At 42.1% G+C, this 14162-nt stretch overlaps 1 protein-coding gene across 4 annotated transcripts in view; it reads right to left on the bottom strand.

Moving 5' to 3' along the window:
* Nucleotides 1-5592: 5592 nt before the first annotated feature.
* Nucleotides 5593-14162, bottom strand: part of Brat (brain tumor) — a 60537-nt gene continuing 51967 nt past the window's right edge. For all 4 annotated transcript variants that reach the window (XM_070294446.1, XM_070294447.1, XM_070294449.1 and 1 more), the window contains one exon: nucleotides 5593-12807. In XM_070294446.1, the coding sequence (XP_070150547.1) occupies nucleotides 10284-12788 (2505 nt within the window). In that variant the 5' untranslated portion in view covers nucleotides 12789-12807 and the 3' untranslated portion in view covers nucleotides 5593-10283. The remainder of the gene's footprint in view (nucleotides 12808-14162) is intronic.

Below are 14162 nucleotides of genomic sequence, written 5' to 3'. Positions count from 1 at the left end.
TGACATCACGACGACGCACAAAATATTAAGAACCTTATTAAATCCCCTTTCTCTAATAATAATGATAATAATAGAGCAATAATAATAGAGTAATAATAATAATAATAATAATAATAATATTAATAGATTAATAATAGAGTGTTAATAATAGTAATTATCCCTGTGCTTCACGAACGCGAAGCTCCCTCCCGCGTGTACGTGTGTCATGCGCGTGTCGTATGTATATTTTATACGTATGTGTGTACGAGTGTCATCTTACCGGCTAATAGTGTTAATTATTACATACGCTGAGTGTTTAACTTGTTTTACACGCGATGCAAAGTAGCAAAGATATCGAGAGGCCATGACTAGACATTCAATCGTATAAGTTTCTTGCCGTACGACTTTTATACAATAGTAATAACAAGATGGCGGGCGGCACCGGAAAATTTGCCGACGAATAAAACACTCGACTTATAATTATATATTAATCATACGTGTAATGTACACATAGGTTCTCCTCTCTTTCTCTCTCTCTCTTTCTAATCTTCCCCCTTTTCCTCTTTCCAAATACGCTCCCCATACTTTCAATATTAACTCCCTTAAACAATTAAAGGAGATGCTCGGCGTCCCCTTCTCCCTCCTTCTCTCGCTCGAAAATTAAAAAGAGGGTGAACGATTACGATATAGACATCCTGGAATACTGGAGGCTTCTTATCTATACACCACATAGCAAAATCTTACTCTCTTATTTATGCATGTACATTCTTCCTCTCCTTTCTCCCTCCTTCTCTTTCTTATTCGTTCGCTAGAGTTAAATCTTAAAAACGTACGAGATCTCTAAGCCTAGAAAAACGTATCTTAAATTACAACACATACCGTATACCACGTGCTGTGGCCAATCAACGGCCTTTAGCGAGACAATCGATTTACAATTCGATCTCGTATTCCTCTGGTTTTCCTCTTTTCTCTCTTTCTTCTTTCCTTCACCCACAAGAAAAAAGCGACGGTTCAGCAGGAAAAGGAAACTGTGTGTTCGTCCACCCTCCCCTTCCAATAATCTTTCTCTCATTGGAATGTATTAAGTAATTAAGTTAATCGTAAACTGGTCCACGCAAAATCTGTGTATACTTTACGATTACGATTATCTTTCGGTTACATCTTTGTCGAAAAGATGCTAAAATATGTCGAAATTATCAAGAATTTTGTTTCTCTTTGGTCAAAACCGGAATTCGGCGTCGATATCTCCGGTATTTTATTGCTGGACATGCAACTCTAGAAATACCACAAAGCTTCCTTATAAGAGATTTGATTTAGAAGCAAGCTGTTATTACGTATAATTTGAAATTTTAGAGATAGAGCAAAGATGACGTATCGACGGCGATTCTTCGATAAAGAGAAGAAAAACGCGAAGGGAAAATGGATCGGCAGGCCGATCGCGCCATTTCACCTTCAACACACGGACGATCCATTAAAAACTTTTCCCCGAGGTAAGTAAGAAGCAAGGGCGGTTCAACGATCAACGATAACTGGCCATTCAACATCGAGTAACATCTTAAGATCTACTTAAATTCCGGGCTGGAACGACGCGACCGGGGCCTGAAATTTGCTCGAAAGCGATCGAGCTGTGAGAATAAAAAAAAAAAAAAAAAAAAAAAACTTTCGGCATCATCTTTGTGCTTGGAACGTACGCGTCGATTCTCTCTTTTCTTCGAATTTCCCCCTCTTTTTTGATAATTCATGTCATTTTTCGCGCATGCATATTTCGCTTCGTCGTTTCCTAATCATTTTTTTAAAAAAACTTTCTTTTATGGAGAAATATGGGAATCTGCATTGATGTCTATGGCTTTTTTTATCAAATATACCTTCGCCTCGAGTTTTGTCATTCGTTCGTACTTTCCAGAGTTGCATGCTCGAGCAACGGGATCACATCGGGATAGCTTCTCGAGTTAAATTTATCGATAACATTAACGATATCTTGTAGCTCTATAGTTCCTCGATCTATACTGATCTCGAAAGAAATTTCAAACTCCAAAGTCGTTAATAACAATCGCTTGTCTCCGTTCATGGACCACCGTTCCTTGACATCCGAACCGTCGATTGGCGCACATCGCGCGCTGATACGTATACACCACGTTTAATCATGCTAGTGATATATGCGTACGATAATTAATTCGCGTATATCGCTTACTGACTAAGGAAATCGCGATCGCGCGCGTCGCCGATCTGTCGGACTCCGGTTAACGCGCCGATTCCGGCCACTATCTCTTCACTAAATTATAATCCAATAATGTAGTCTGAGAAAGACGAGAAAAACGCGTGATATCGCAACCGAAGTCGAGTCGACGTCGCGACGCGCCGATCCTTCGCGTTTCGTTTACAGCGTCGTATAATATCCATCGTGTGGTGTCAAAGAGACTGCAGCTCGGCAGCAAATACAATGTGTATATAACTAGGCATGCAACAATACTTGGAGTGGTATTTTTCACGAGTTAAAAATAGCGATCAACCATTCGATCTTCCTCCCTTTCTCTCCCCCAATATATCTCTCTCTCTCTCTCTCTCACACTCTCATCGTTTCACTTTCACAGTTGCTCTTTTTGGTTTTACTCATTAAGTAACATTACTTGGGCCCGGGAAGAATGTAATTTTTCTTCTTTTTTTTCTCTCTCTCTCCTTCTCACAAAAGTTACACAGAGTCGCCGCGCGCCGCTAATGTCTTTTGTGTCTCGCATGTGTGGCATCGTGTGTGTGGACAATAATAATAATAAAAAAAAAAAAAAATTCCCCTCTTTCCTTGAAATGCACGGATACCTTTTGCACGGTTTGACTCGATCTCCTCTCCGATCTCCTGCTCTTCCATACGGAAGGTATCCTCTGATCCTCGACTGAGACTCGGTAACAGATGCATCTGCAATTTCATTCTGCCATAAAAGTTGCCAAGAAAGTCAAGCGAGATTTGGAGGATAATATCAATTGTTTATCTTTCGATTATCAAAGTCGCTTCGTCAGCGGCGTTCGGCGCGATCGGCATACAATTAACGCGCGCTGCGAACGTACAAAAATATATATGTGACATTTATAATCCGCTATAGATTTCTAAAAACTCGTCTCTTTTTTTTTTTCCTCTCACGTTATTATTAATTCACCGGCGATCGACGTCGCCGAGCGCCGCTTAGGGAGCCTGCTATTACTCGCGAAAACTCTTCCAATTGGACTTTCATGAACCTCGTTTCGTTTCTCTCTTCCGTTTCTCTATCTTGCCGATCGTTCGTCGCGTGAAAAAGAGATTGCGTCGGGGAAAGTGGGATTGAATTAAGTCGCAAAATGATCAAGCCACGCAAACTCGCGTTTAAAATACTAGGAGAAAAGGATGTATGTATTAGGAACGAGATAAGCAAGACTCAACAGTTCAAAAGAATAAAAGCAATTCAATTTGGTCATCCGTCGTCGTTTAATCGTATCCGATTGATAGGACGATTCTTGCAATTGATATCTTCTTCGAGATTATTTTCATTCATTTATAATTCGCCACCTTATTACCCCGAGTTCCTTTTTCTTTGGTATTCATCACGCGTTAGGCAGACTTCTATGTCTTTATTAAAATAAACAATTTTTCAATTTAAATAAGGAAATATCGATACAATATTTAATCGAACAGCATTTGTAGAGACCAAATCGATAATAAGAAAAAGACGACATTGTGGAAATCGTTGTAAAATACGAATAATTTAGCTGTATACAATAATAAATTAATGTAAGTGTTGACAGTTATCGTCATTAAAAATAATTACGTAAAAAAATGAAATTCTAATAGAAGCAAAAAAATATAAATATAAAAAAATTTGCTTATTTTTGAATAGCGTTTCTCCTTGCATGGATGGAATGATTTTAAATTGCTACGAGAAACGTCAGCGATTGCGCTAAGCATCGCGCGTGTCGATGGACAACTAGCTACACTAGGATATCTATAGATTATAATGCGCATCGTCTATACTCAAACAGGAACACACCGCTATGTAACGTCACATATTATAGTGGAATGTAACTAATCACCATCGGCGAGAAAGCTTCATCGGGGAAACGGGTCCTTTCGTAGATTGTACACTTGCATTAAAAGCGCGTATAACACGCCTACGTAGATGGATACCGATTAACGGATGAGAAGATATCGGTGAATCAAATCGGAAAATGTCAATCGGCACGATATTACTGTTCCGCGGTTATACGATTTTGAGCTGAAAAACGGGAAAGACACATTATCCGAGAATTATTGGAATAATGAGTAAGTAATCAAGATTTTAAATATCATAGCCGCGTCAAATCAAAAAAATATTTAATCCACATGTAAAACAGTAAAGCTGCAAATTTCTATATCAATAATTACATCTCTCCTCTCCGTTACGACAGTGGACTTTTCTTAAGAGTTGGATTTCAGTGATTCGATGTGCTTCAAAATGGACTTTCCTCAAAAGAGGAGCTATTGATTTTCCGAAGTAAGGGGGCCGTTGACGTTGTCGGAAACAGCAGGCGTAGAGAAGAGACGTAGAGAATGAAGAAGAAGAAAAAAAAAAAAAAAGTAAGACCACAATGCTCGTGCGTAATGTGAACTGAAAATATTATTAAAAAGCATTTTACAACAAAAAATAACTAAAAAACAAACAAAAATACGATTTACAATTAAATTAAGAACAATCGAGTTGTATCATCTAAAAATAATAATAATAATAATAATAATAATAATAATAATACAATATTATATAATAATATTAATAATAATAACATAACAAACCAGTACAAAAAAAAAAGGGAAGAAGAGAGGCTGACAGTGTGAGAAAGTGACAATATGTCGAAACGGTACTCGTTCTCATCTCGCGCGCGTCTCTCATCTTTAATAACGCGAGCGCGGCACGAATATATAAAATCACACGTAGGCACATAGTAACATATATACATCCATAGATACACATACACACACACAGACACACACACACATACACACGCACGCATGTACGTACATCTCTCGATTTTCTTATTTAGGAGTAATGCGTAGGAATGGAATTTAATCTCTCTTGTCTTGTGCGCGCGTCTCATACAGTCGGATTACTACTGACAATGAGTACGATAAACTACTGGTAGTGATGGCTAGCTGGCAAGGTGGCGCATTGTCTCTCCTCTCGGTATTTCAGTGTTATAATAACGTAATAACGATACACAATAACTGAATTAATAAGAATAATATTATAATAATGTAATAATAATATTATAATAGTAACTAAATATATATCCAAATAATAATAATACAGTAACTAATTAATAATAGATATAATAATAATAATGAGACAGTATTGTAACTACGGATCAACACATGCTTATGCGATATAAATACTAATGGACAGATATCTTTGTGATGTCATCTCCATGGTGCACGGTTTCTCTTTTTCCTTCGCACCGCGAAATTTTATATTCTTTTGTCTCTTTCTCGAAAGGAGAATAATATTTATATGTCCCGTTCTCGCGCCCTTCTCTCTTGGCGTTCCGTCTTTGTCAAGTTATTTAAAAAAAATGTAAATAAAAAAGAAACGCGCAATCGATTCACGTTGCAACAGCTTGACGGTTTGCTCGAGGCGAGGTGCGAAAATGGGACTGATCGAAAGATTAAAACAGAGATATTGAAATAAATAGCTGTGGAAAAAAAAAAGACGAGAATAATCAAAATAATTTTCGACGATTCCTGCACTTCGGTGTTTCTTTTTCTTTCCCTGGACACCCTGTTAAATTCTTAATCGTCCTTGTTCGTCCTTAGAGCTTGGTCCTCGTACATCGCGCGAGGGCGTTCTCCGATCGGAAAAGTGTCGAGAAAATTTGCGATCAAGAATAAGATAACATCGATTCTTCCGATCGAAATGACAAACGACGAATGTAAAAAGCTGATTGCCAATCGTCCTTATCATTCGCGATTCGAAAGAAGAAGATCGATATAAGAATATTCACGGAATGTTTGCGGGATTTATCTAAAGGGCGAACAAGAACGAGAATCTGCGACGATCACCTGGTTCGGTAGTCTTTTATTGTAATTAATATTACAATAAATTCATAATTCGCGTTGAAATTGAAGAATCTACGATTTTTTTGAATACATCTACCATGGTGTACCTGTATCTGTCAAACATTACAAATTTGTTAATCGCACGATGCAAAATGTTTATCGTAACTCGCGTCTCTGAACTCCACAATTTATAAACATCAATTTTATGAGATTTACATAAACATTCGCATAAACATCATGAAAATTTGCATTTGTTCTCGATCATATATTATGTATTTCTTTTCTCTCTTTCTTGCTCTTTCTCAAAAAGCCACATCTTCATAATGGCAATTTATCTTATTAATCTTTATATACCAGGTACAAAACGCTTGAATCACAATTTATCTCTTTGATCGAGCATTATATAAATGCTTAATAGCTGATCGAAAATTTTCAAATCTTCAGATCAAAATCTTTAATTATTAATTGAAGTCAACAAAAATTTTCAACTCGATCACGAATATCCGCTCATACCGGAGCTTCAATTATTTAAATTTTGACTACCAAATCAAGTAATCACGAGACAGCGATGACCACAGATTATCCCAGTATCTTCGATTACAACCAATTGTCTTGAAAATCGAATTCAAAGACGTAGAAACGTTCGCGCGTATTTTAATTATTGTTCGTCTAATGTCTAATCGAATCACGGATGGTCAACTGTTGTAATAAATCGTTATATTATTTACTTTTATTCTTATTTACTAATCAATTTAAAAATCTGTTATTTCAAATTGAAACAATATCCAAATTGATCGAAAGCAAATGTTGCAAGATCGAGTATAATGGGAGCTCAATCTTTAAAAAAAATTTGTTTAAATTAATCGCTCATTTACACATAAAAAAAATCTATCCTATCTTCCGATTGATATAATAACTTTTTTCATGAATGACGATTAAGCGCCAAGTTCGAAAGCTTTGGATCGATTTGAGAGGACTCTCCGAAACTTTCGAAATTGCGCCGGATGTTTGCGCAAGCGATGATAATTCGGTAATCGAAGATCTGTAATCCGCGAGGCTTCGTAGTCGATTAATAGAGTTAAAATTAGAATTATATGCCAGCTAGCCTTTTTCCCTTCACAGTATACCACCAAGGGAAGGGAGACGTTGAATAACGTCTCATATTGGCAATCGAATATGTCACATCGAAAGTCGCAACACACAAGCGTTAATAATAGTAATAATATAATAATAAAAAATACAATAATATTAATAAAAATATAATATAATAATGGAGCAAACATGTACGTGCGTGGAGCCGCGCGGCGGAGAACTATGGGAATTCCCGCGTGTGTGTATGATTGGCGTAATTCTTTATCTCTATCCAACAAAATATATTAATACTATAAGTTGCAGAATAAACCGATGATGCCGACGCGAACCTAAAACGGCTGCGCGACAATCGCGGAAGGGGTAATCAGAGGATATTGATTCTAATCTCGTTGGCGTTTTTATCGAAATACTAGAACGTAAAGCAGCAACGACACAAGCGGAAATCAGAGAAAAACCAGAAATATGTCCCACAATAGTTGCGATAACTTATCGAGAGAACGAGATACAGAGCGGAAAAAGGAAAGTCTTACACGTTTACTAAAATGACTAATAGCTACTATACGCTCTACGATACTACTAGGATAATAATGATAATAATAATAATAATAATAATAAAAAAAAATAATAATAATAAAATAAAATAAAAAAAAAGAAAAGAGAGAAGAGAAAGAAGAGCCCAAGGATGGGAAGTTGGAGAAAGCAACGCTTTCGTTCGTTGACGAGGATGATGATATAAACGATGAACATGCGTGATTGCTACATTTTCTGCTACAAAGGGCGAGTATAAATTTCGGCAAATTAATGTCGTCATTATACATAGCGGAAACGCTCGAAATACTATGTGTGCACTCTACTTCTTTTCATAAAACTTCATTCCTAATATAATACTACGCCATTCTAATCTCTACGAAACGCTCGACGATTCCTGCATATCTCTCCGCGCGAATTAAACAATCTTTATTCTCCGTCAATTTATCTGCGCCGTCAATCTATGAGCGACTTACTTACATCAGGATTTCGTACTTTGTTTCCTCGGGTGAATTATTTACGTATCCTTCGCGAAGAATAATATTTTAAATGTATTGAATAACGTCGTTTGCCAATAAAAGTGAGCGGTTGCTAAATTTATCAAGGCGAATCTTACAGTAAATAAAACTAACTAGAAAAACTGTGCGTACGATTAAGTATTTAATATAGATCGGCTCAAATTCAACGTCGCGATAAAATAACAGAAATGCACACGAGAGATAAATTAGAAATTAACTAGATAAAAAAAAAACTAATCAATAACAATAAATTGAATCGAGGAGAAATAAACACGTGCACGATGACCGTTCGACATTGTCGCTTAAGTCATAATTAAATACGAAACGCACCTCAGGATGAATTTCCGTAGGAATTGTCGATAATCATTATACACAAAAAAGAAAAAAAAGTCCGGATGCGAAAATAATCGCAAAGAGGAAATTTGATGACGGGGATACCGATCGATCTATCGATTCGTAAATATATAGACGTCTTGTTTATTGGAAATCTACGATTCTCGTGACGACTCAATCATCGTTGGTCTCAGATGATCAGCAAAGCTCTATTAAACACACTTCCGCACACGATTCAACTGTCATCTAAATCTGTCGACGCTACACTGAAATGTTATATTGAAATTTCATCTAATATAATTATATCTAAATACTTTCTCAAATTATTTGACGCAATCATATCAATGTCGCATGGATCAATTGGTTGTTTTACCTCAATAAAATCAACCAATTATCCATTCAGATAGCGCGTAAATAATTTGAGAAACCAATTAACGAAAGACCGCTGCTCGGGACATATTGACAATGCGTATGGGTCAGTAACTTGCAATCTAAGATCATACAAGCCGTTCAATATAGGGTCCAGTTTCGTTTGTCCCGTCGTAGGACCAGAGACTGAAACCATTAAGATCCGCGCAAACGATTGCAATATCGCGTGGACCTTAGTGGTTCTTTCAGGAGAATACGATGAAATAATAGTATCTGCGACAATGCGGTCCTCGCAAACTTTTGCACGAGGACGCTTCGAACCGCGGTAACTGGAAATGACACACTGATCGACCACCATGTCGGAGAGAGCAACGAAAACGTGTAAACGCGCGTCGATTCAGGCACGCGTGCCTGACGTTTGCACGTCGGCCCGTGTCGCCGAATAGAAACGCGCTTCTCGGTGTATAATTATCGGACAAGGTCTCAGAGAGAAGATCGTGGTTAGTTCGGGATAGGGGAAGGGAAAGAAGAAGGGAGGATTGGTAAGGGGTGCAAAGGGAAGAGGAAGGAGAACAGGGAAGAGTGGAAGGCGAGGGGGGAAGTGACTAGCGGCGGCGAGCTCTACAACTAAACAACAACAACAGTATTTTCAGTATTATAACAACATTAACAAGTAAGTTATCGCGCACGCGCACGCGTATATACGGCGCGTACGTGCGAAGAAAGAAGCGCGCGCGAATTTGTCGGGGCAGCAAGGTTGATTACGTCCTCTCTCTTTCTTTCTCTCTCTCTCTCTCTCTCTCTCTCTCTCTCTCTTGTTGCGGGTCCTCGACATTCGATGTCGCGAGGGTTACATATAGGGCGTCGCGTGTCTCCTCCTTTTCGTCCGCGCAAAACGGGCCGCCGCTCGCGAAGACGCGGAGAAAGTATCGAGGGAAACGCGCGCGCGCGCGCGCGCTATGCTTTCTCGCATACCGTCGATGATGTCGATGATGTCCGATGATATCGTACGGCGGAGTCCACAGGAGAAATGCTTCGAAGACTCCATTCTTGCCGCGTGAACGACACTCGCTCGAGGGAGTCAAACCCTCGCGTATACGGAGCGTATGGTGCGCCCCTTCTCTAATGATGAGCGGTTCGTGAAATGGGGTCTCGTAGATGGGGGCGGACGAAGAAGGTGATGGCAACAGTGGTGAATCGAGCGCGCGAGCGTTGGTGATAGAACGGCGGATGTAGGAGAAGACAGGTGAGCGTAGGTGAAAGGAAAGATCGACGAGATCGCGGTGATCCCGCGCGGCCGTCCAACGATGTGGAGCTGCGATGATGACGATGACGAGAATGATGGTGATGATACGATGACAAATGTTGACACTGGCGCACGACGATCATCGTCGTCGTCGTGACGCGTCGCTACTCTACATGCCGATCGGCGGCACCTGCACATAACGGTATATGTAGAGCCGATAGTCCTTGCTGGCGAGCACTACCGAGCCGTCGTCCATTAACGCCACGTCGAAACACTGCGCGTGCTTGACCTTGCTCTCTAGGGCCGAGACCAGTTGACCGTCTTGCGTGAAGATGGTTAGATTGAAGTTGTTATGATTGTCCGCTATCAGTATCTCGCCGTGAGTGTTGATGCCTACGCCGATAGGATAGTTGGTGATGCCCTCACCGCCAATCTGTCGTAGATAAGCACCCTCGTAATTGAAAACCTTGACGCAGTGGGCGCGATTGTCGCTGATGAAGATCTCCTGTTTGTCATTCACCACCACGCCATTCGGGAATTCGAGGTGCTTCGAACAGCCGAACTTTTGCAGGACATTACCGGTCTGATCAAAGATAATGACGCGCATTACCTTGCACTCCACTACGACAATACGTCCCTTCGAGTCGACGGTGACGCCACGCGGATGTTGGAGGATGTTGGCGCCAAATTTGCGCACAAACTGGCCGTATTGATTGTAAATCTGTATCTGATGTGTCGGCGAACGTTCCGTGACGATAATGTCGCCGGATGTCTTCACGACTGCGACCCGATTCGGGTAAAGCAGTTGACCGTCGCGTTTACCGCACTCGCCAAACTGAAATTTAAATCTGCCCTCCTTGTCAAAGATCTGAATGCGGTGGTTGTTTGTGTCGGCGACAATGATGTCGTTTTGCGCATTTACGGCAACGCCCGACGGTTCCGTAAATTGGCCCTCCATTACACCGAATTCGCCGAATTTGCAGTGGTAGATCATCTTCTGCCGTTTGATCTGCGATTTGGGCGGGAATATCGCGGTAGCGGACATCAACTTGGATGTCAGATCGAGGACGGAATCGCCGGGCGCGTTATTTGCCGCCACGGCTACCGCCGACGGCATCGCGAAATGGTCGTTCGTCGTTACGACCGGATAAGCGTCGCTACCGCCGTTGCTCCACTTTTCGTACGGATTGGCGTTCATGCCGTTCAGATTAACATCACTGATCGTCGTGGAGAATGGGCCTAGGCTGTTGGCCGAGCTGAAACGTTTCGAGATCACGGTGCTGATAGTGTCGATCGAGGAAGGCGACGACGACGAGCCACAATTCATACCGGAGGAGATCAGGCCGTTACTGTAAGTACGGTCCAGGAGAAGACCGCCCAAGGAGCCCGCACCGTTTCCCGGTCCGTTGCTGATGTTGTTGCCGCTGCTGCCGATGCCGTTGCTCGACAAGGCAGTAGGTCGTGCGATCGGTGGCTGCTTGCCGATCGAGCCGGCGCTGTTTTCGCTACTACTACTACTCCGCACGTAACCGAAAGTATTTCTCACGCCTACTTGTATCGCCTGGTAATTGCTGACGAACTCGAGATCCGCGGTCTGATTGGCTATATCCGTGTTTGGTGTATAATTGAGCAGCGTCTGGAGTTTGGACTCGAAGACCTTCTTGACTATGAGAAGATCGGTAATGGTGGTAACCTTGGTGACGCGCTCGACGAAGTCGCAGGCCTGCATAATCTTGTCCGCCATCTCGTTGGCGCGTTGCCCGAGTACGTTGAGGGAGATCTGTTTCGTCGAGAACACCGAGTCGAGTTCCTTCAACAACTCCTGCTTCCGCTCGTCCAGCATCGATCGATAGAACTGAAATGTATCGTTGATCTCGTTCTGCGCCTTATGATACTGCACCTGTAGCACCGCAGCGCTGTGATCCGCCGCCTTGACGGCCGCACGGGCGTCCGCCGCTTTTGCGCGGCATTCCTGGACGGTCCGCACCAACGCCTCGATCTGCTGAGCGCCCACGTCCGAGATGTGGGCGCAGTCGTGTAGCGGCGCCGCGTGCTCCGTCAGCGTGCACTCCTTGCATATCGGCACGTTGCAGCTCCGGCAGAAATACTTGATTATCTCCTGCTTGTGTCGCGTGCAAAAGTGCACCTTCTCGCTGTTGTTGCCGTTACCGCTACTGCCGTTGATCACTAAGCTATTACCTCCGCCGCTCCCGCCGTTGCTGCCGTTGCAGGTGGTCTTGGGTAATTCCGTTGTGGCGGTAATCGTGCCACCGCCGCCGCCATTACCGCCGCCGCTGCCATTGCCGCCGACGGTCTCCAACTTGGAGTCGGCCAGGTTCAGCACCCGATGACCCTCGAAACAGAGCATAAACTGATGCGCCATTACGCAATTCGGACAGAGAAACTGGTCGCAGTTGTAACAACGCGCCACAGCGTCGGCCGAACTGGACTTGCAGCCGGTGCAGCGGGTGCGACCGGTGCTACCCAGCCGGCAGCGCGGGCACGGATCCTCGCCCGACTTCGGCGCGTCCAGGCACAAATCGCAGCTGTCGACGTCGCAGATCGCCGAATCGCTAGCAGGCGGCGAACTGCCGCTCACTGTTACCGGGGACAGCGAGACCGGGGACCCGAGGGAATTCGCGCGCGATTCCAGCGAGGGTGTCGGCGAGGCCATCTTCAGTCAACCGGCATCCCTGCAAGTAGAAAGACACACCGATTAGTTTAAAGCTCTCTCATTCCGTCGTTACATTTTAGAAGTAGAACGCGCGCCGTTGTAGAGACTTGGTAGTCTCGATCGAAAAAAATCCTCTATTGTTCCATTTTTTAACAATTGTCATTTGTAAAAGATCAGCAATTATTATATTCGCGTAATTTTCATTCCCCATCAACTAGTGATTTTTTTATTGAAACTTTTTTTATTAAACTTTTTATCGAAACGTCGTTAATTATACACAGATTTTGATATATTGTATAAGCTTCTCAAAAACTAAGCTCATCGACTACGCTTTTTGCAAATTTTTTAATTTTAATATTAAAACAGATAATTAGTGCTTTCGTGCTAAAATTAAAATGTTTACAAAAAAGTGAAGTTTCATTTTTGAAAAGCTCACGTGTCATTTGCCGCTTGTATACACACTCGTGTAAAACAAAGTTTTTAACAGCGCTCTGTTAAAAATGTTTTATCCGTGCAGCTCGTATCTTCCAGATAGCGACGAAAGAATATCGTATTGTTTCGCATCGCGGCGATGATATCCATTATATTATACTGGTATTCGGTGCGCCATAATAATACCATAATAACCTTGTAATAATCATTAACTATCGCTCCTGGCTGTTTCTCAAGAGTCGCCGAGTCGTTGGCGGGTAATCGTTATTACAGCGTTTCCTATCTCCAACTTCTCTTTTATCGCGATTCCCACGCGTGTGTCCTTTTTTCTTTTTTTCCTCTTTGCAACCCCGACGCGTTAGCAGTTATTCGCGCGATACGCGACAAGCAAAGGTCTCTCGTCCCTCTAATTAAATCGCTCGAGCCGGACGGCCATGTTTCACCTGGCAGCGAGAAGAGAAGTGAGATCAGCCTAAGGGGGCCGGAGAGGAAAGGGAAGGATGCGCGCCGACCGCGAAGGAAAAGGAAGAACGAGGGAGGACTGGTGTAGACCGCGAGTCCAAGGTCACGAATACGAAGGTTATCGTACTTCTCTCCCACTAAACGCAGAGCGAATTTATCGGGTACCGTGCGACGATACACTCGGCTTTTCCACGCTCGGAAGAAGGAGGAGGAGGAGGAGAAGCAGAGAGAAGGATAAAATACCGAGGTGGAAGAAAAGAGAATGCGAGGGAGGGAGAGATATAAAGCATTTTTCAGCGACCTCGACGTGCGAAATCCGTTTAAGCGAAGATATTTTGTTCCTCAGAAGCTTCGAATAGCGAATAGCTGTGTTCGTCATTGACAAAAATAAAGCCTACGCAAGGAGAAAGAGAGAGAGAGAGAAAGAAGAGGACCGTGACATTAAAATCATTTATATTCATTTTTCTTTTGTATTCAAGT

This window comes from Polyergus mexicanus, unplaced genomic scaffold (genome assembly GCF_030449975.1).
Source record: "Polyergus mexicanus isolate NDT 795.1 unplaced genomic scaffold, iyPolMexi1.0 SCAF_4, whole genome shotgun sequence".
NCBI lineage: Eukaryota > Metazoa > Arthropoda > Insecta > Hymenoptera > Formicidae > Polyergus > Polyergus mexicanus.
The sequence above is the reverse complement of the archived record's forward strand: the minus strand, read 5'-3'. Positions and strand labels throughout refer to the sequence as shown.